This window comes from Mus caroli, unplaced genomic scaffold (assembly GCF_978045245.1).
Source record: "Mus caroli unplaced genomic scaffold, Mus_caroli_1 scaffold_4, whole genome shotgun sequence".
NCBI lineage: Eukaryota > Metazoa > Chordata > Mammalia > Rodentia > Muridae > Mus > Mus caroli.
The window spans coordinates 7,333,465-7,355,673 of record NW_028227259.1 but is presented as its reverse complement, the minus strand read 5'-3'; the positions used below and the strand labels follow the sequence as shown (position 1 = coordinate 7,355,673).

General features: G+C 41.4%; 1 protein-coding gene and 1 pseudogene across 2 annotated transcripts in view; one reads left to right on the top strand and one right to left on the bottom strand.

Moving 5' to 3' along the window:
* Orc5 (origin recognition complex subunit 5) overlaps window positions 1-6,070 on the bottom strand; it is a 56,754-nt gene extending 50,684 nt beyond the window's left edge. The window contains exons 1-3 of the mRNA XM_085836455.1: window positions 5,892-6,070; window positions 3,523-3,615; window positions 2,003-2,203 (exon numbers count right to left, since the gene is read on the bottom strand). Of these exons, the coding sequence (XP_085692581.1) occupies window positions 2,003-2,203; window positions 3,523-3,615; window positions 5,892-5,963 (366 nt within the window). The 5' untranslated portion in view covers window positions 5,964-6,070. The remainder of the gene's footprint in view (window positions 1-2,002; window positions 2,204-3,522; window positions 3,616-5,891) is intronic.
* Window positions 6,071-6,132: 62 nt separating this feature from the next.
* On the top strand, window positions 6,133-20,743 carry LOC147004915 (ubiquitin-conjugating enzyme E2 L3 pseudogene; annotated as a pseudogene). Its single transcript, XR_015046887.1, has 2 exons — window positions 6,133-6,177; window positions 19,993-20,743. The product of XR_015046887.1 is annotated as a ubiquitin-conjugating enzyme E2 L3 pseudogene (transcript).
* Window positions 20,744-22,209: the final 1,466 nt, after the last annotated feature.

Sequence of the window (22,209 nt, the reverse complement as noted above, 5' to 3'; positions counted from 1 at the left end):
TGGCAAAATTTAAAAAAAAAATAGACTTTGTCTTCTTACAAGACAAAAAAGATGTGTTTTGTCCTTGTCTTGTCAGGGTTTGTATGCTTGCACAAAATATCATGACGAAGAAACAAGTTGGGGCTCTTTAAGCCCTCACCTTTCTTACTCTCCTCTCTAACCCTCCTCTTTCTCTTTTCCCCCCCGTCTCTCCACATGGCCATGGCCGGCTTCTCTCTTTCTCCCTTCTCTCCTTCTTCCTGCCTTTCTACAATAAAGCTCTAAAACCATAAAAAAAGGAAAGAAACAAACAAATTAGTTGGGGAGGAAAGGATTTATTCGGCTTACACTTCCACACTGCTGTTCATCACCAAAGAAGTCAGGGCTGGAACTCAAGCAGGTCAGGAAGCAGGAGCTGATGCAGAAGCCATGGAGGAATGTTTCTTACTGGCTTGCTTCCCCTGACTTGCTCAGCTTGCTGACTTATAGAACCCAAGACTACCAGCCCAGGGATGGCACCACCCCTAATAGGCCCTCCCACCTTGATCACTAATTGAGAAAAGGCCTTACAGCTGGATCTCATGGAGGCATTTCCTCAACAGAGATTTCTTTCTCTGTGATAACCTCAGCTTGAGTCAAGGTGACACACAAAACCAGCCAGTACAGTCCTGATTGCTAAGTCAAACTAAGAACACTGAATATTCTATAAAACAAAGAAACCTCTGAAACAGAGAGAGAAAAAGCAGAGCTCACCTTAGAGTATTTTCTTATCACCTGGCTTGTAGCTTTGTCTCACATATTTCAGACAATTTCTGAAGATGCCAGCAATGAATAAAAACCAGTGGGTGCACACCCAAAGAACCCCATCAAGAAAGTGCTCTCTTGGGCTAAAAGAGCAGGAAAGGGAAGGCCTGGCAAAGCTTCTAAGGCACTGCACACTCTTTTTGGCCTTGAGGGATGTGGGGAATCCCTGTACAGTGGGCAATTTTTTATTGAGTGCAGAAGGTTTTGGAACTGAGAGCTAGTAAAGGTAGGGACAGTGTCAGTTTGATCTGTTGAGGAGTGTGGATGATGGCTTGTTATCTATTTGAAGGTTACTTTTGGGTGGGAGGCTTTTGAGATCGTACACACCCATCAGGCTTCTATGGGAGCAGTTATCTCTTACTGTTGGAAAGCTGCACCCTCTTAAGTTTAAAGGCTTTAGTGGTTTACCATTTTTACCATGTAGGGAGGTACAATGTTTTCTCCCGTGGAAACCTTTGTGACACTGGGGACAGACTGTCTTAGGGGCATTAGGATTTTTTATGGGAAGGGAGTTTTGTGGGCATTCATTCCTTCAGTGTCCTGTCTCTCCACATTTAAAGCAGACTCCTTCTGTTTTTATTGCTGTACTAAAGCCTGAGCCACAAATGTAATCTGGTGTGTAGACTTACCATATCGCTAACTTCTCAGTCTTCATGTGTGTTCCTTCTTATCTCCCATTCCCTGAATACTGGAATGTTCACATAAACCCATGCAGTGCCACAGGACTCAGGTCCAAGACTCATCTGTATCATAGCTACCTGCACTGGTAACTTAATCCAGTCCCAGAGGTTTATACATACGTTTACCACTCCAAAATAAAAATCATCATGCTGGATCATTAAACCAAAACCAACCTGTCCTTCTCATGGTTTGGCACTTGGTCCCAACGATGAGAAAACTAACTGATAATCCGATTCATTCTCTTTGGTCTGTCTCAAATCTTACCACTCATGAAGCTATACATGGTCATGAACATCAGTACTTAGCATACCATGGCTACCACTTATTGTAGTCTGCATGTTGTCTTATGTGAATATGTGTTATATATAACTCTTCTGTTAGGCAAAGCTCCTTTTTAACAGCAGCTCTAACACATTTTTGTATCACAACAGTACCTTCCACAGAGCACTATACAAAATAAGACTCAAAATAAATATATGGAAGTGTATCTATTGCAGTTTTCGAATTAAAGATAATATGATCATATCAAATTACTTACAATATACACAGTCTGGTCCTTGAGATGTTCAGCACTGGTCACTTGCTTAAACAACTGAACAAAGTCATTAAATGTTTCACAGGTCATTTCTGTAGAACACCCTGCATCTGAAGAATTAAGATGACTCAGCTTGTTTAAAATTTGTTCCAAAAGTAGCCTCGAAGTAAAACATTCAACACAATTCACAAAGGCATGCGGCAGCTGAAAACAAAAAAGCACAGCAGGGTAAACAGAACATACACAGTGCAGTGTCTGCTGGGTGGCTTCTAATGGCCTCTGTGAGTCTACACCCCACTGTTCTCTAAGTACCCTGTGCCCCAGGAGCCTGACCGTGTAGAGTACATCATCAGGTCCTGGTTGGAGAAGTCACAGGAAGTAGCAGCTAGGGACTGAAGCAGGGCGGCTAGGGAAGCAGCTCATTATTTCAGTGTCTACATTGTGCTGTAAAGGCCAGCGCTCCAGCTGGGCTCAGCTTCTGTAAGGCAGCTAGTCTTGCCAGTTTTGGCAACAGTGTCTCTAAGATCCCTTGAGGTCTGGGGGAGATAAATGCCATGATGAATTACTGTCCCTTCTGAGTTCCTTGAGACTACCTCAGTCTTTGTAGATAGTTCCTTACTCAAACTCACTTCAGTGATTTGAGTTTTTCATTTGTTTTCCTCTAGCACCCAAAGTAAACTTGTATTTTTCTCTCGAAATATTATTATAAAGAAACCAAACTACTTTTGAATGTTGAAACTCCTAGTGAGAACTTTATTTACTAGAGAAGTTTACTTACTAACATGTTACATTTATTTAGTAGGAAGATACCAACAATATTTGCTTTCACATTCATTTCCTTATGTAGAACACTCATAATGTCTGTTAAAAATAAGTATCTTGCTTATTTTTGTGCTATTTTTGACTCAAATAATAGTATTTTTTCTAAGCATGTATTTGGGCATCTATAACAGAAACAAATCCCTTCTTACATTAAGTGATTGCAAAAGTAATAAAGTATTAAAAATATAATACATTTCTTAAACACAAAACTCCTTACTGGATTTTCATGCTTTTATTCAATAATTATCTCCAGGATACTTCATAGACAAGTTTTCAAATGCAAATTTTCAGAGCAACTCAGCAGGCCATCTTAAACATGCATCCTCGGAGCTAAGGCAAGACCAGAGTTAGCAACCCGAAGCTGTGGCCTGCACATCTGTTTCTGTGTACACACTTGCTGCAGAGCATAGCCATACCTTCTCAAATAGATATTGCTTACTGCTGGCTTAGGACATAAGTAGGTATATGATAATATTCATAAATAAATAGCATCTAAAATACTTCTATAACTGTTTATAATACTGAACTGTAATTCATTTTTCATGCGTTAACATTTAGTATCTAACAATCCCAAAGCTGCCTCTACTTGCCCTGGTTTGCAGATAGAGAAGGCACTGGATGGTGAAATAAATTGTATCGATTCATTCCGTCTCTAGTAATGTAAGAATAAAGGTCTACATCAGGGTTAGGTTTATTCTTACCTCTAAAGTTTTCAACAATGTTTGTGTTACATAGGTCTTCCCACTGGCAGTGTGTCCATAAATAAAGATGGACGGAAAGCTGAAATGATGTCTCTAAGAAAGAAAAGACAAGGTTCTGTCTGTATGAAACCAGAAATAAATATTTACCAACTTGTACACAAGTTTTATTAGTAGAGTATAATACTAAATCCAAGTTATTTCAGTGCTATATACATATTCTATACATATTCTTTTTTTTTTTTTTTTTTTTGGTTTTGGTTTTTTCAAGACAGGGTTTCTCTGTGTAGCCCTGGCTGTCCTGGAACTCACTTTGTAGACCAGGCTGGCCTCAAACTCAGAAATCCGCCTGCCTCTGCCTCCCGAGTGCTGGGATTAAAGGCGTGTGCCTAATACTCTGAACTTAAATTCAACTCAACTCAAGGTGTGTTCCCTTATGGAATTATCTTGTAAAATTATAAGCTACTGAGCAGCACAGATACCAGTGTAAAACAGGGTAGACTCTGATGGATTCAAACATCTACTGGGGAGACATAAATTTTAAAAATAATTTCAGATATCATTTCATAAGCAAAAAGGAAGCTCATGACTTTTTTTTTGTTGTTTTCCTTTCTTTCCAGAGCTAGATGGTATCTGGCTTCTGGAATCCCACCACACTTGTATACACCTACTCTTTGGAGCCTACTATAGTATTCCCTGCCCATACAAGCTTCTATTGCCGTGCATGGTCAGAAGCATCCTGTGGAGGAAAGGGTTTACTTCAGCTGACGGTTATAGTTCATCATGAAGGAAAGTTGGGACAGGAATTAGAGGCAAGAACCTAGAAGCAGAAACTGAAGCAGAGGCCACGGAGGAAGGTGTCTTATTGACTGACTTATTCAGCTTGCTTTCTTCCCTGGAGTGGTACCATTCCCAGTGGGCTGGGCCCTCCCACATCAATCATTAATCAAGAAAATGTCCTACAGACTTGCCTACCGACTATCTGTTGGAGGCATATTTTTTTTTTTTTTTTCAGTTATGTTCTCTCTTCCCATGAGGGCAAAATTAACCAGCACGTTCCCCTTTTAAACAACGTTTACATTGTCACCTAGAGTTGAAATGAACTCTGACTCCACTGTCACTTAACTTTCCCCCAACATGTGCCACAAGACAGAAGCTGGCACAGTGCCACACACAGAGCCAGTGCTCAGAAAATACACACTTGCTAAACATATGACTTAGTCTTCTAAGAGCATAGCTAGCTTTTTTTCTTCTTCTGTAGTTATTTGCTATAGTGGTTCTTTGTATTTCCCACATGCAAACTTCCTTGAAGAAAAATATTGTTTTTGTTAAATGTAGTATTAAGTAAGAGCAAAGGTGAAACCTTTTCTGTGACCGACTGCTAAATCAGCCCTACCTCTCTTATTTTGCTAATAAAGTACTCCTCAAAAAAAGGAGTACTTTTGATTAGAATAATCTGGGTTTATCAAGCCCAATGAAGGAATGTACAGAGCATAAACAATTATACATTTCAATAATATAGGTACTTAAATTGAAAGCATTATAACTACAGATGCAGCTGACCTCTAGAATTGCTAACATGACTCCTTTTAGATGGAGGGAAGTACTTTTCCATGACTATTTCATTTGCCACCACAGACTCACTGGATCCAACACTCTGCTGGATGAAAGTACATTTCTAAAGGAAGACTAAATGGCTATTTGTATTTACTCATCTCCCAGATAAGATCCAAGTGCAATCAATTCTAATTAATGAGCACAATGCAAGGCAGCTGAGAAAAATGAATGTTACCTCTGCCTGTGAAAGAGAAGCCCTAGCTGTGTTCACTTCAGAGGCTAACCTCTCCCCTCTAAATCATCTCATCTGGTCAGCGGGGAGAGAAACCCAAGCGAGACTTCTCCTGGCTTTTATAATTCTGGAAAAGCTGAAGGATTTTAAAGGCTAAAACACAGCGTTACCCTAATTGGCCTTGAAGCCAATCACCTCTCTGTATTTGACCCAATCTATACCTCACTACAACGGGCGAACTGGCGTTTAATAAACACTCTGCAAACAGACTTCCTACCTAAACCCTGTTCTGCAGCAACTTGCAGTAGCTATTTGGGGCTCACAAAATCTCCCAAGTGTGGTCCAAGTAAAAGGAGCACTTTCTAGCCGACGTCCTGTAGAGCAGGCCAGCTCTTCCTCTGCAGTCTCCTTTAAAATAGACTGAGAAGTTTCTTTGGGTAAGTGTGGGGCAGTCATACCGCACCTCCATCTTAACATAAGGGGATAGCCTACCGCCTCGCAATCCACACAGTACTCCCCCCAAACGGAACGGATCCAGGACGCATTCGCCTCTGGCATTTGGGAAGCAGTCTGACTACAATACCTCTCCAAACAGGGACTGCAAAGTGGACACTTGGGCCTCTCGACAGAGGACCATGCTCTCCAAGTGAGACATTTTGGCGGGCACCACCTGATAATGCAGAGAGCAGTTAGCCTCCGGTCAGCCCCGCGCCACTCACTCGGCGTGGTTCACAAAGCGCAACCGCAAGCTTTCCTGCCGGAAGCCAGCGCTGGGGGCGGAGCCAGCGCGGTCGAGTGACGTCAGGGAGCCGCGCGACAACGAGGGCCGCTCTAGTCTCCAGGCGGCGGTGCTCAGTGGTCGGTTACTGGTAAGTGATTACCGCTACCCTCTCTGAGCTTTCCAGCCGGAAACCCTTAGACAAGCTGAAGGACGACCTGGAGGCACCTCACCGCCCACTTTCTTTTCTTTTCTTTTTTTTTTTTTTTTAAGATTTATTTATTTATTATATGTAAGTACACTGTAGCTGTCTTCAGACACTCCAGAAGAGGGCGCCAGATCTCGTTAGGGATGGTTGTGAGCCACCATGTGGTTGCTGGGACTTGAACTCTGGACCTTCGGAAGAGCAGTTGGGTGCTCTTACCCACTGAGCCATCTCACCAGCCCACCGCCCACTTTCTGTGTCTTCAGTTCCTTCCAGAAAGCCGCACACATAAAAGTACCGACAGAAACGAGTATTCTCTAAAAAACTAGGCTTTCCTCTGGCGAGAAGGTGGACAATGGGAACTCTGTGGAACTGATTAAATAGAATAATTTGTTTGTCTTTGCAAGCTTGAAACTAGATGTGGAAGTATTCGAGTGTTAGTGAGGGTAATCAGTAAAGTTAACGCTGCCCTTGCACATTTATAGGACACCTGGAAGAAGAAAAGCCTTGAAATTAAAGAATGTATAGGAATAAGAAAATTCGTGTCCAAAGAGAGGGCTTTGGGTCCTGAAAAAAATTTGGTCTGGAAACATTGACTCAACTATTTCTGAATTTTGAGATGTTGGGAGAATCTTTGAACCGTTTGTTTAAACTTCCTTATATAGAACATAAGGACAATAGTAGAGTATTTCTAAGAATAAAAGATAACATACGCAGTGTCTGCTACACATAGATTTCATAAGCATTGCAAAAAGACAAGGAAAACACGGCACCCATATTAGAAAGAGGCCCATTATGTATTATTGAACAATACAACTGTCTGTGGAGGAAATCTAATTACTACACACACACACACACACACACACACACACACACTTTGGTTCCAAAGTGGTTGTACAAGTTTGCATTACTACCTGCAATGAAGGTGTTCCCCTTACTCTACAGCCTCTACCATAAGTAGTCAGTGACAATCCTTCCCCAATCTGTAGGCTGCTGTTTGGTCCTATTGATAGTGTCCTTTGCCTTACAGAAGCTTTTCAGTTTCATGAGGTCCTATTTATCAATATTTGATCTTAGAACCTGAGCCACTGGTGTTCTATTCAGAACATTTTCCCTATGCCAGCGTGTTCATGGCTCTTCCCCACTTTCTCTTCTATTAGACTCAATGTATCCAGTTTTATGTTGAGGTCCTTGATCCACTTGGACTTGAGGTTTGTGCAAGATGATAAATATGGATCTATTTTCATTCTTCTACATACAGACAGCCAGTTAGACCAGCACCATTTATTGAAGGTGCTTTCTTTCTTTCCTTTCTTTCTTTCTTTCTTTCTTTCCTTTCTTTCTTTCTTTTTTCTTCACTGTATAATTTTGGCTTCTTTTTCAGAGATCAAGTGTTCATAGGTGTGTGAGTTTGTTTCTGGGTCTTTGATTCATTTACTTTGATTAGTGAGTCTGTTTTTGTATCAGTATCACACAGGTGTTTTGTATCACTGTTGCTCTTTATTACAGCCTGAGGTCAGGGACTGTGACTCTTGGAAGTTCTCTCATTGCTCAGGATTGTTTTGGCTCTCCTGTGTTTTGTTTTGTTTTGTTTTTAAATTTTTTTCTTATGAAGTTGAGAATTGCTTGTGCAAGGTCTATAAAAAATTGTGTTGGAATCTGTAGATTGCCTTTGGTAGGATGGTCATTTTCACTATTTTAATCCTGCCAATCCTTGAGCATGGGAGACTTTACATCTAACTGATATATCTTCTTCAATTTCTTTCTTTAGGGTGTTGTTTCCCTATTTTTTTTCTCAGACAGTTTATCATTTGTATAAAGGAAGTCTATTGATTTCTTTGAGCTAATTTTTTATCTAGCCACTTTGCTGAAGTTGTTGATCAGCTGTAGGAGTTCATTGCTAGAATTTTGGGGCTTGCTTATATATACAATCATATTGAGAGGGACTGGACTTGATCTTAAAAGAAAAAAAGTCTAAGCACTTGACCTGTAGCTGAACCCAAGTACCAGGAAGGACTCCATGGCCTTTCCTTGGACATGAGTTCCAACCCAGCTCAAACCGGTCAAGTCCAGTTCAGTCTGGTTCAAACCAGTTCATTCTGGCACCCACCACCAAGTCTTGCCCATTTCCTTGCCCTCTTGCTCTACTCTTCATGTCCTGGGACGTTTTCCTGATGGGGCCACCGTGGGGCTTTTGGTGTGGGAATCGAACTTGTGACCCAGTTCACCAGCCTGTCTGCCCTCTTGATGTCTTTCCCCGCGTGGCGCCAGGTAGAGAGGGCATGACTTGCAGTGCATCTCTTGGCACTGCTTGTCCTTCTTGTAGAAGAGTGTAGTGAAGACGAAGATGTTGAGGAAGGCGCCCACGTTGTAATCCTCACGCTCAACTCCTTTGATTAGTCACACTAGGGCCGCCCCGTCTGGGCCCAGGTCGGGATCCCCAGCCAGGCGTCCCTACCTGGGCAGTTTTGAACCCGGAGCAATGGAGAACGAGGACGCGGAGGATGACTTTACAGCAGGGCACCTTGTGGCCTGGCGCTGGAGCGGGGATGGGGGGAGCATCATGGTACTGAGGTGCTGGACCAGCTCCATCCAGAACCCCACTTTGGTGGTGTGGTAGTGCTCCTGCTTGCGAGGCTTCTGCCTGATGTGCAGGTACAGCTGAACCATGCGACCTCTTCGAACTGGCTGGAGTGCATGTGGATGAACTTGGGCCCTGGTTAGTTGGGTTGTTTTTTGGCAAGTGTATGGCTTCTCATAGGCTCAAGATTTCTTCTTTATTTTTATATCTTTCCCAGCAGATGTGAGTAGCCCCCTTTGCCTATAGTTTGCCCCATGTATGTGAGCGGTGGCGAAAGCATACCTGCTGTCTGTGTAGATATTGATGTTCTTCTCTTCTGCCAGCCGCAAGGCTTGGGTGAGTGCGATTAGCTTTGCTCTCTGGGCTGTCGTCCCTTCAGGCAAGCTGTTGGCCCAGATAGTTTGTTTTCTGTTGACTACTGTTGTCCCCACTTTTTGCTTATCTTTAACCAAAAAGCTGCTACCATCCGTGTACCAGTTGGAGCAGCCTGGCCATAGCTGGTCAGTGAAGTCTTTCCTAGTTCCAGTTTCTTCTGCCAGGATGTCTATACACTGGTGCCCTGGTAGTGAGTTGTTGGCTTCCAGCAGCAAGGTGGCAGGATTCAGGATAGCAGGGGGTGTAAACTGCACTCTCTCAGTCAGTAAGAGGCTCTGATAATGGGTCATGCGAGCATTAGTCATCTAGTGATCAGGCGATTGTCTGACGATGTTTTCTAAGGCATATAGGGCTACTACTATAGTTTGTTGACCTAGAGTCAGTTTGTCAGCATCCTTGAGAAGTAGTGCCACAGCAGCGATAGCTTTTAATCAAGATGGCCATCTACTGGCCACTGGGTCTAATTTTTTTTTTTTTTTTTTGACAAGTAGGCCACAGGTCGTTTCTCTGGCTCCAGAGCTTGGGTCAGGACCCCTCTCACTATTCTTGTTTTTTCATCTACATAGAGAGTAAAAGGCTTGGTCAGGTCCTGCAGGGGTAGGGCTGGTGCACTAAGCAAGGCCTTTTTAATCTCTTTAAAGGCCTCCTGGTGTATGGGGGTCCATGAGAAAGTCCCAGTCTCTTATTAAGGGGGTAGAGTGGGGCTGCCAGGGTGGCAAAGCCTGGGATCCAGAGCCTACAGAACCCAGCCGTGCCCAGAAATTCCCTCACCTCCTTCGAGGTTGTTGGGATGGGGATTTGTCACAGTCTTTTTCTGAGCTTCTGTTAGCCTCCGTTTCTCTCCCCTGAGAGTATAACCCAAATAGGTTACTTCTGTCTGGCAAATCTGGGCTTTCTTAGTTTTTCTCTGAGTCGCAGAGAGCTAGGACTTGGGAGCCCAGCTTGTTCTTCTGAACCCAAGGCTTCAAAACCAGGATTGGGGGTCCTGTGCTAAATTTTTCCAGATGAGAATGTAGGGTACTTGATCTGGTTGAGACCCTGGTCTCTTCTGCATAACAACATCTGTAATGGCAGAAATCACAATCAGATCAAGAGTGCCCTCTGGTGGCCAACCAACATCAAAAGCTGGCCATTCCGTATAGCAGAAAGCTCTCCAAAATCTCTTTCTGACATCTATAGACAGATTGTGAGTCTTAGTCTTAATTCAGTCCAATGCTCGAGAGTCAGTCCAAGGGGAGTGCTAATAGTCTGTCCCATCGTCAGAGTCGCATGCAGGGAAACAAACAAGATATATACACAAAAAGATTACGATAACTGAGACCAGGACCCAATCAGATGGCCGAGTGAGCACACTCTCACTTGGCACCCAGATGGGAGATCTCCAGTTGTCCCTGGAGCTCCCTCAGACCTCCTGGGACGTCTCCCAAGGTAGCAACCAGTTACTCCTGACACGTCTGTCAGTAACCCTCCCCTCTGTCCCAGACAGGGAGTTCGTTGCTCTCGCAAGCACGAACGACTGCAAACCAAGAATACTGAATTGAAACATAGCTGGCAGACAAAGACATAGACAAAGACAGGATCCTACCTCCAAGTGGGGTCTCTGAGATTTGGGGTAGGCCACAAATCCAGGCGGACGAGCCCCCACATGTAAGACCCCCGAAGCTGGGCCTCTGCTCTAGTCCCGGGATGAGCTGGCCAGCACCCCAATGACTCGAGAGAAAATCACCCTGATGCAAACTGCAAGAGGTTTTATTATCAGCTAGCTGAGGACGAACTCCTTGTGCCGTGCAGGGTAGGGGAGTTAGACCCCGAGCAGTAACAGTAGCTTTTAACAGCTAGCTGAAGAATTGGGAGGAGTTGGGCTACAGCTCTTCTCTGCCAGATGTCCTTGGTAAAATTACAATTATTGCATCTCTGGTTGTAAAATATAGAAACAAAAAGGCTTTTTGCTGGCTATAGAGAACAAAGAGCTTCTTTCTAGCTGTATTTTTAGAGATCAGGGAAAACAAGCTTGGGGAACGTCCAGGGGCTTTACCTTCCAGGGAGAAATGCTCTAAGTCGGGGTCTCACACCATCAGCAGTAGTTGATATTGGCTACCATCAGTGCCCACTTTAAGCCAGGAGCCATCAGCTCTGGCTTTTATTGCTTGTTACCATCAGTAGAGGCTGATATTAGGTGTCATCAGTGCCTAGCTGTTCTGTTGGGTTTTAACAGCACCCATCTCAGGTCAGAAGCCATCAGTTCTGGGTTGTGTGCATTTCATGTGTGTCTCTCAGGATGGGACAAAGTGAATCTACAGAGAGTTCCTTACAGATGTTATTAAGCATACTGTTAAAGAAAAAGGCATTGACGTTAACACTAGCTAGCTGACTGACTTCAGTTTGTACAAACGGTTAGTCCAATTAGTCCTTGTTTTCCAGGAAAAAGAACTCTAGAGTTAGATACATGGGAGAAAGGATTAGATATTTAAAACTGGTTTTCAGAGACTGGAGGCATGCCCCCTACAGCGTTTGCTCTTTGGAGTGTGCTTAGGACGGCATTGGCAGATGGCAAAAAAGCCATATGTGCTCAGGGGACAGTAGATTTACCTCCTTGTGAGGGTACTCCATCACTACAGTCTCCCTCAGGATCTAAGGACAATGTTTATTTCTCAACAGAAAAGTCTGAGAAAAGTAGCTCAGGAGAGGTTAGTTATAAATCAGAAGAGGAAAAATCAACCTCAGAGGAGGAGTCTGACTCAGAAAAGATGATCAGTGATTGGCCCAACTTGGGGTCCATCTCATGAGCAGGTACCAAACACTGACACTATTACTGATGATGTGCTCTCAGACAGGAGCCTAGCATGGCTGACATCTGGGTTTTTGGAGGTTGCAATATATCTGTCTAAGCCCTTCTAGCTTTTACAGTCTCTGTTGAGATGTCAGGTGTAACTCCGATAGGTCTGCCTTTGTATGTTACCTGGCCCCCTTTACTTACTGCTTTTAATATTGTTTCTTTGTTCTGTAGATTTTTATGTTTTGATTATTATGTGACAGGAGGATTTTTTCCTGGTCCAGTCTAATTGGTGTTCTATAAGATTCCTGTATAGGTCTATAGAAATCTCTTTAGGTTGGGAATTTCTCTTTCTTTCTTTCTTTCTTTCTTTCTTTCTTTCTTTCTTTCTTTCTTTCTCTCTCTCTCTCTCTCTCTCTCTCTCTCTCTCTCTCTCTCTCTTTCTTTCTTCTGTGATTTAGTTGAAAATATTTTCTGGGCCTTGGAGCGCAGACTCTACTTTCTTCTATTTCAATTATTCTTAGGTTAGGACTTGTCACGTTATCCCAGGTTTCCTGGATGTTTTGTGTCAGAATGTTTTAGATTTAACATTATTTTCTCACTGATGTATCAGTTTGTCCTGTTGTATCTTGCATGCCTGAGATTCTCCCATCTCCTGAGTTATGTTGGTGATGCTTATATTTGTTGTTCTCTTCCCTAGATTTTCCATCTCTAGGATTTCCTCTTTATTGCTTCTTTTTTCACTTTCAGGTCTTGCACAGTTTTATGAAGGAAATACTTCACCTGTTTAATTGTATTTTTCTGTATGTCTTTAAGGGATTTATTTGTTTCCACTTTAAAAACCTCTACCTGTTTGATTGCATTTTCTTGTATTTCTTTAAGGGACTTGTTCATTTCCTCTTTAAAGGCCTCTGTCATCTTTATAAGATTGGATTTACGGTTATTTTCTTGTGATTGAGTTGTGTTAGGATATCCAGGGCTTGCTGTAGGAGGGTGTGTGTGCTCTGAAAGTATCATATTGCCCTGGCTTTTGTTGATTTTTTTTTTTTTTGAGGGCCTTTAGCCATCTGGATGGCTTTGGTCCCTGGATGCTCCTGTTGTAATAGATATTGGGAGGGAGGTTAACCTTGATGATGCTGATTTGCCAGGCCTCTAACGGGTATCCGTGGGTTGTATGGGTCCATATCTGCAGGTCTGTATGGTTCAGGATCTGTAGATCCCACAAAGCTGGGCAGAGGTGGGTGGAGAGTGGAGGTTCTCCTGTGCCATCAGGCTGCTCAGGGCAGCTCGGCTGGCTCCAGAGCAGGTTAATATTTCTTGTTTGCTGTCTCTGATATGTAACTGCTTTCTCACCTACAGTTACTCTTTTTCTTTTTCTTTTCCTTTTTCTCTTTTGATATTTACTATCAGTATCCAAGTTTAATTATTATCAAATGAATGGTGTCTTGCCTTCAAGGACCATCAGAGCCTTATATTCTTAGCTGCTTGCCTTCAAACTCTACTTGAACCTGCCAAGCTTCATCTCTGAAACCTTTCACAATTAGCGTTAAGCTTGGCTGTCCTAAATATCTTTTAATGAAAAGGAAAAGTTATTTTCATACAATATATTTTGACCATGCTTTCCTCTCTCCCAATCCCCCCAGATCCTCCCCACTTACCAGCATCCTGCCCTTTCTTTATCTTACAAAAAAAAAATGAAGAAACACACACACAAAACTATAAAAATCGCCAGACAGTGGTGGTTCATGCTTTGAATCCCAGCACTCGGGAGGCAGAGGCAGGTGAATTTCTGAGTTCGGGGCCAGCCTGGTCTACAGAGTGAGTTCCAAGACAGCCTGGGCTACACAGAGAAACCCTGTCTCAGAAAAAAAAAAAAAAAGAGTCCAAACAACAACAACACCTATCCAGTTCATTTTGTGTTAGCCATCTATTCCCCAGCGAGGGACTATGACCGAGCATCTCCTTATCCACAAACAGTTGTCCTTTTATCAGTCATCCAGGCACCCTGAACAGCTATGGGAGGGGACAGTCCAGACATGATGGAAAGTCTGTGGGATTAATTTCTTGTGGTGACACATTTAACCAGTCAGATACAGTACATTGCAGGACAGCAGGCAGACACATTTCCATCCTTTGAATCTACACAGTCACATAGATAACTGTTATGGGTGTTTCCCATGGGCTGCCCTGAAATACTCGGTACTGTAGCCTGGAAAAATGTCACATGAGGAAGAGATATTATGAAACTTAGGACATTACATTTAATTGCATAGCAAGCACATATGACAGCCATCTCTCTGGTCCTTCACCTACTGTTTGTATCCATTTTAAAAGGAGTTTTGGCCTTTCCCTTGGAATTTATAACATTCTTAGTTAATCATTATGCACATTTATTGCTTGAAGAATACTGCAAAAATTTAGCCTTCACTTTCAAATTTTGTACTTTTATTGTAGTATCTTTTGTTTTTTAATTTGTAATAAAAACACAAAACACATGCTACCATTTTGCTTTAAATAAGTGTTATAAGTAGTGGGAATATGAAGAAAATGAAGATATCTAGTAAGCCACTTGCCCACTTAAATGTTGGTAATCGTACTGATAGCCAGGATTTATTCTAAAAAGATTGCTTTATTTATTTTATGTATGAGTGCTCTATCTGCATGTACACCCTAATGCCAGAAGAGAGCATCAGTTCTTATTCCAGGTGGCTGTGAGCCACCATGTGGTTGCTGGGAATTGAACTCAGGACCTCTGGAAGAGCAACCAGTGCTCTTAACCACTGAGCCATCTCTCCAGCCCGATAGCCAGAATTTTTACTCTCTAAAATATAATTAAATTGTACTGCTACCCCATGACTTGTATTATATATTGAACATCACACATTTTGGTAGTTAAATATCTTGGAATGACTACAATAAAAACATTAAATGCATTTATATTAGCCACTATGTAACTATTTCTGCTAGTTCCTTGGATAAATCTGACTTTTTGCTTGGTTGGTTCATCTTTTTTAATACAGATGTATTCAACATGTTCTCTCAGCTTTTGTTTGAGAAGAAATCCACTTTCACTTTCAGTTCTAGCAGGTATTTTAGCTGAGCTTAGCATTTGGGGAAGACTTTTGTTTCCTCAGCATTTAAAATTATCATTTTACTGATTTCTAGTTGAATGGTTTGGGATGGAAAATAATAGTTATTTTTCCACCTAATGTATATATTTTTTAGCTATCTTCAAAATGTTCTTCTTGTGTGATTTTCAGCATTTTGGATGTGATGATCGTAACTTTTAATTTTGTTTTTGTTGTTAATGATTCTCAGAGATTATGGGATCTTTAATTTGATATGTTTTGATCTTTAAAAGGAATCCTTAGTCATTCTCTCTTCAAATAGTTCTATTTTCTTTCTCTTCTCTTCTGAAATTTCAGTTACACATGATTCTGTTGAGTACGTTTCCTTTCAGTGTTTTAATCCATCAACCACACACAGTCTATGCCTTTTCAAATCTGGTCATTTCTGTTGGTCTATAGTCAAGGTTCTACTGCTATGTTCTTCCTTCGGTTTATCAAATATGCTGATGAAGCTATCAAACACACCCACTGTCTGTCACTGTGTATGTGAATGTTGCTATTCTCCTTCTGTTACCACACACCTGACAGGAAGCACATTTCAGGCTTGCTTGTTTGGCCTCAGGGTTTGTGGGTGCATTCTAAAATGATGGGGTAAGCATGGCAGCAGGACTTGTGGAGGCAGGAACGTGAGGCTTGTATCTGAGTGCATCAGGAAGTAGGGCTCACAGAGTTACATGACACAGGGCTAACCTCCTCAGGGATCTGCTCCCTCCAGGTGACCCCTGCTTCTCAAACAGTGTCATCATCTGGAAACCAATTCAACACAGGAGCCTTTGTTGACATTTTATATTCAAACTGTGATACAGATGGAGTGCTCTTAACATGTCTATTTCATTTTTCCCTTAAAAGTTCTCATCTGTTGTTTATCTTATATCACTTTACAAATTCTTTAGCTTATTAATCAGAGCTTTTGTTTGTTTTGCTTTGTTTTGTTTTGGTTTTGTTTGTTTGTTTGGGACAGTTTCACCATGTGGTCCTGACTGGCTTGAAACTGGCTGTGTAAACCAGACTAGACTTGGATTCACAGAGATCAATCTGCCTCTGCCTCCTGAGTGCTGGGATTAAAGGTGTTGAGTCACCATATCTCTTAATCAGTATTTAAATTCCACATCTGATATCTCACACGCCTTATTCATCTCAGCAATCTTGTTGCTTTCCTGTCTTTTACAGTGACTTGTTTCATCCTGCTTTACCAAAGAATCTCTTCCGTAGGTATGCTGGTACATAACTGGAATTCCAGAACTCAGGAAAGTGAGGCAGGAGGATTATGATTATAAAGCCAACCTGAGTTAGCAAGATCACATCAATCAATCAATCAATCAAACATACAAACAAAAATTTGAAAACTGTGGCTGACTTGTACATTTTTATTGAACAATATTCATCATGAGTAAATGGTATTTGTGCATGAGGATTAATGTGAGAAATTCAATCATATAATCAAGATTAAGTTAGATTACTTTCATCTTCAAAATTGTCCTAGTGTTCCTTAGGCTTACAATGAGGAGTGAATAACTGGAGACAAGGTTTGTCGACTCTCTGACAAAGGCTCATGATTGTTTTCTATAGAAGACAAGGGTTCAAGCGAGGCTTTCAAATTTTGATTTGTGTGTGTGTGTGTGTGTGTGTGTGTGTAAGATGTGCACAAGCATGCATGGGTTAGGGTACGTATGTGTGTGTGCAGATGCATATGTGCTCCTGTTGAGACAAGAGCACACTCTCAGATGTTGTACTCAGGAAATCCATCTTTCTCCATTGAGAAAGTATCTCTTATTGGTCTGCTTTGACTTGGAGCTTAACAATAACTTTAGACTGGCTAGCTATTGAGTCCCTGTTGTCCCCTCCCCAACACTGGGATTAACAGTGCAAGTGACCACACATTATTTATTTCATTGTTTTATCCAGTGTTTCAGTTGCATGTATGTGTGTGCTATGTGCATGCCTTGCACTCTTGGTGGTTGCTACATCCACTTCAGTGATGTGGCACGCATGACAGGCCTGAAAGCCTGGAAGCAGTCGTGAGGCAAAGAGTTCCAATGAAACTTTGCCTCCTGGAACCTTGGCATTAGCCTAACCATAGCCTGTATACTCAAAACCTATCCTCACGTTACTCTGGTGTATGGATCTGTGTGCTCTCTTTCAATATTGTTTTATTATAAGTGCCTTTTAGGATTGATTTTGACATATAGCTAAGCCTTCCTCAGTGTTCCAATGTCCCAGGCAATCCTTGAAGCCGACCCTGAGCTTGGAATTCAATAAGAATGTTACCTATTCAGTAACACTCAAATTCACTTCTAGTAGAGACAGTGAAACTAATTAGGCATTACAATTTACTTGAACAGAGCTAGAAAAGCTCAGGGCTAGTCTGCATAGTAATTACTTAGGAAAGAGTCACACCCAAACACAGGACTACACAATGGCCTAGGAAATAGGTGGGTTGTAGCATGAAAGGGTTAGTAGAAGGGAATTCCCCTGGTGCAGGTTTTTTCACTAGGCCCAGAGGAATAGCATAATCAGGTATTTACCTAAGGACCCCTGGTGATGGGTTTAACAATAGACTAGCATTGCATCAGAGCATTCACCTGGCTCCTGTGTTTAGCTGATCTTAATTAAGGTTGTTCCTATTTTCAGTTGTAAACACAGCCTGGCGCCTGCCATCTTTTAATGTATGCATTCTTTTTGTGTGTATGCGTCAATGTAACTTGGCAGATGTGTTCCCCTGGCTTTCTTTTTTTTTTTCCTGTATTAAAAGTCTGGTGTTTGCTTGGAAAAAAATTACATTCAGATTCAGCACTCCCTTGTGTCTGCGTCTGTCTGTCAGTTCTTGCCGACCCTTGCTCACCTGCAACCAGAAACCTGTTCCCTGCAGATCGGAGACCCAATAGAGGTTCGTCTGTAGCAAGTGGTTAGGAAAGGGTATTGGATCTCCTCGAGCTAGAGTTGCAGATGATTTCAAGACAAGGACTTTGCCAGCTGAGCTAACTCTTCATAAGGTGACCAGTCATTCTTTTTCTTCCAGACCTGCCGTGGTAGAGGTTCTCTCTTCCTCCATTCTCAATCTTTCTTGTGAGCATCCAGTGGAGGTCACGAAGATAAGCTGCTTGCTGTCTATGTCTTCATGGTAGCCACTGCAGACTTCTACCTTAAACTGAGTGCTTTAACTTGTCCATATGGCATATATAGGTTATTTCTTCATCTTTTCTGCCATAGGTAAGAGAGTGCCTCAGGACAGCTCTCTCTCTGTGAGCCTGTTCATTTTCAAATTTTAAACCACTTTGTTTCTGTATGATCTCAGCTAGTCAATGGCCTAAAGAAGAAACAGCATTTATCCAGCTTTATTTGTTAGGTGGGGGGAATAGTCTTTCCAGGTTTCCACATTCTAGATAATGTGACAAGCTACTTTTAAATATAGGCTCATATATCTTCTTTTGTCTCATGTTCCCCTTTATGCACCCTTCTACTCTTGGTTAGTGTAGGCTTAGATTTTTCTTCAAAACCTACTTTATTTATGGTTCTTAAATGCTTCAACCTCCCTTCTAGCCCACTGACCTGAAGTAGGGGATTGTGGACCTGTTTAATGGTAGTTCTCTGGGTTGATTCCACTCTTTATTGTCAGGATATCAGCAGTTCAATTCAATAGCAAACACCAAAGATGGATCAGTAGTGGCAGCATGATCCAGCAGAAACAGCAAGGCTCCACTGAATTGTCAGTGGAAGTAGCCAGAATCAACCAGAATACCATGAGAAGTTCTTTGGTGCATTTCTCTCTACAAAGTAAAAACCAGTGAAGAAGTAAAGCTAGCAAAGAAGTGAAGTGTTGCACAGTGTAGCAATGCAAGAGCATTCTCCCACTGTGTGTGGGTTCTAGTTATATTCTTTCTAAATATCACATGTCTGAAGAGTCTGTTTTCAGCAAAACATCATAAGCCCTCTTACAAGACAGCTTCCAGAAAAACATCACATGACATAACTGAGTTGTTAAGAAACTAAAAATTTCCACCTCAGGTTAGAACTTTGAAATAACTTTGATTGTTGATTAAGAAATCCTTAAGTATTTTTTCCATTCACAACCCCTTTATTCTCACAAATTTTTTATGTCCTTTCTGTATGTAAATCAATATATAGAGTAGATTCACTAATTAAACATTTAATAATAGTGATAAAGAAATGTATTGAAAATAATTCTTTGATGTAAATATAATTTCATCACTTTTTAAAGACAAAAGTAAACTAACTTGTACCCTGATGCAGTGGATTTGCTGCTTAGTTTTGATATAAACAATTAAGTCTTGACAAAACATTTGATACTTAACATTTCCCAGAGTTAAAAAGTGGTCAAGATTTTAATTTTACAGGTTGTCAATGCTGAGACTGCCATTTCTCATATATGCAGCGGCAGAAGTGTGTCTAGGAACATTTCAGAAATTGTTGGATAGTCTGTTCTTGTCCTAAGCAAAAATGTATTTTATAACTTTTTATATAAAAATAAAATTACCAGCTCACACAGTAATTTTAAATATCAAAATTCTCTGATCCAAAGTTATGCTATTTTGATACTTTCATTTCAAGGAGTAGCAAAAAAAAATGTGTTATTTTCAGTAGTTAAACCATTATATTTCTATAAGAGCAGAAAATTTTGTGTGCACATTAAAACACTGCAGTACATAAAATAAGACGTGTTAACTCTGAGTGGAGCAGTGTTGATGGTGTTGTATAGTGTTCTGCTCAGTGCAGATGATCACCTTGTGTGTTGAGAATGAAGCTTGCAGTGAGTTGAACTATACAAAGTCTGTGAGTACTGCCAGAGATGTCTCAGCTTCATTGCAAGTTTGATTTTGAATTAAGTTTTGGCCATTGCACATTCAGAAAACTTACAGTTGGCATTTGCTTGTGTGGCCTCATAGGGTCATGACCTATAGTTTAAGAAGCTGAACTCTAGATTTTTGGGAAAGCAGCAGCACCAGATTCAAGATGGCGGCCAGCAGGAGGCTGATGAAGGAGCTTGAAGAGATCCACAAATGTGGAATGAAAATGTGGAATTAGCTTCCCTAACATCCAGGTTGATGAAGCTAATTTATTGACTTGGCAAGGGCTTATTGTTCCTGACAACCCTCCATATGATAAGGGAGCCTTTAGAATTGACATCAACTTTCCAGCAGAGTATCCACTCAAACCACCCAAGATCACATTTGAAACAAAGATCTGCCACCCTAACATCGATGAGAAGGTCTGTCTGCCAGTCATTAGTGCTGAAAGCTGGAAGCCAGCCACCAAGACTGACCAAGTAATCCAGTCCCTCACAGCACTGGTGAATGACCCCCAGCCTGAGCACCCACTCCGGCTGACCTAGCTGAAGAATACTCTAAGGACCGTAGAAAATTCTGTAAGAATGCCAAAGAGTTTACAAAGAAATATGGGGAAAAGCGACCTGTGGACTAAAATCTGCCATGAGTGATTCCGGCAAGTTTGAGCAGAGACCCCGAGCAGTGCATTCAGACGCCCCACAAAGCAGGACTCTGTGGAAATTGACACATGCCACCAACTGGCGTCCACTTGTGGCAGTTACTAACTTTCTACAGTTTTCTTAATCAAAAGTGGTCTAGGTAACCTGTAAAGAAGGATTAAAAAATTCAGATGTTCTAAAAAAAAAAAAAAAATGCTGAACACTAGGAAAGCAAACCTAAGAAATTCATGGCCACTCTCCAACACCATGAAACCTCTCCAACTTCCTCAAAACAAAAACAAAACAACCAAAAAAACAAAACAAATCTCCAAGTGTTATAACGATTGTCTATATTCACATCACATCTAAAATTTTGACCTTGCATTCTGCTTGAGCTTTGGGTCTCCAACTAGATCAAAACATCCTGATTTGTTTCCATGTTCCCTCACTTACCAATGTAGCATTTACTGAGGAACAGGCATATATTGTACCAGGATGCTTTGTAGCCAAGAGAAACATTGTAACTGTTCTCATAAACCCTCCAGTCACGTGAGAAGATGGACTAAAGATGGAGAAATGCTTATTGAGGGCAAATCATCTTCAGCCCCAGTAAACAGCAGTTGTTTAATACATGTGTGAAATACCGATTTTGTGTAATTACTTTCCTCTTCATTTTACATTTGGCTTAAGACATAGTGTTCCCAATCTTATCATTATTTTGGAGATTCATTCAATATAGTCCCATAAAACATTTGTTTTTGTTGAGCAAATTGTAAAAATGTAGTTTTGATGTATCTTTATTGTAGGACCACAGTTTCCATATGTCATATTTTCTGAGAAGTACTAATATTTATTAAAAGTCTTATATTTCAATGAATACTGAAAGATTTTTTTCAGTTCATCTCAACTCAAATTTATTCAAATGATACCATTTTAAAAATTTAATCTCAGAAAAGAAAGAAGGGCTGGGTAGTGGTGGCTCATGCTTTTAGTCCCAGCACTTGGGAAGCAGAGGTAGGCGGATTTCTGAGTTTGAGGCCAGCCTGGTCTACAGAGTGAGTTCCAGGACAGCCAGGGCTACACAGAGAAACTCTGTCTTGAAAAACCAAAACAACAACAAGAAAAACAACACACACACAAATAAATAAAAAATGAAAGAAGGTAATGCAATAAATGGACAGTCAAAGTGATCTAGATTTCTTCAACAACAGATTCAAAATATTTCTAAAAAGATGCTTGTTCAGTTGCTATTTCAGGATTACTAGTCCCTGGCTCCCCAGCCAGAGACTTGTGAGTCTCAGTTCTGCCCTGCTGGTGAAGGTTAAATTCACACTAAAGACTTCAGTGCCCCCAATCAGCAGGAAATAGTCTAATGATAATTCTGCTCCCTTTCCCAACCCCTGGTTGTTTATTAATAATAAACAAAAAAGGAGGAAATGTAGGGTACAAGGGGCAAGTTCACTTCTGGGTTTGAAAACCTACCAAAACCCCACCAATTCCTTAGCACGAAATCCCATCAATCCCAGAACTCAAAATCCCAGCAATCCCTGGGCTTGGCTTGAAATCTCACCAATCTCTGCTCTGGAAAACTCTCCCCAAGGAAGCCCTATATAAGCCTGCCTCCCGCTGAGTTCCTTGATGTTCTTATTCAGCAAAGGCAGCCATCTCTTGTGTCTTT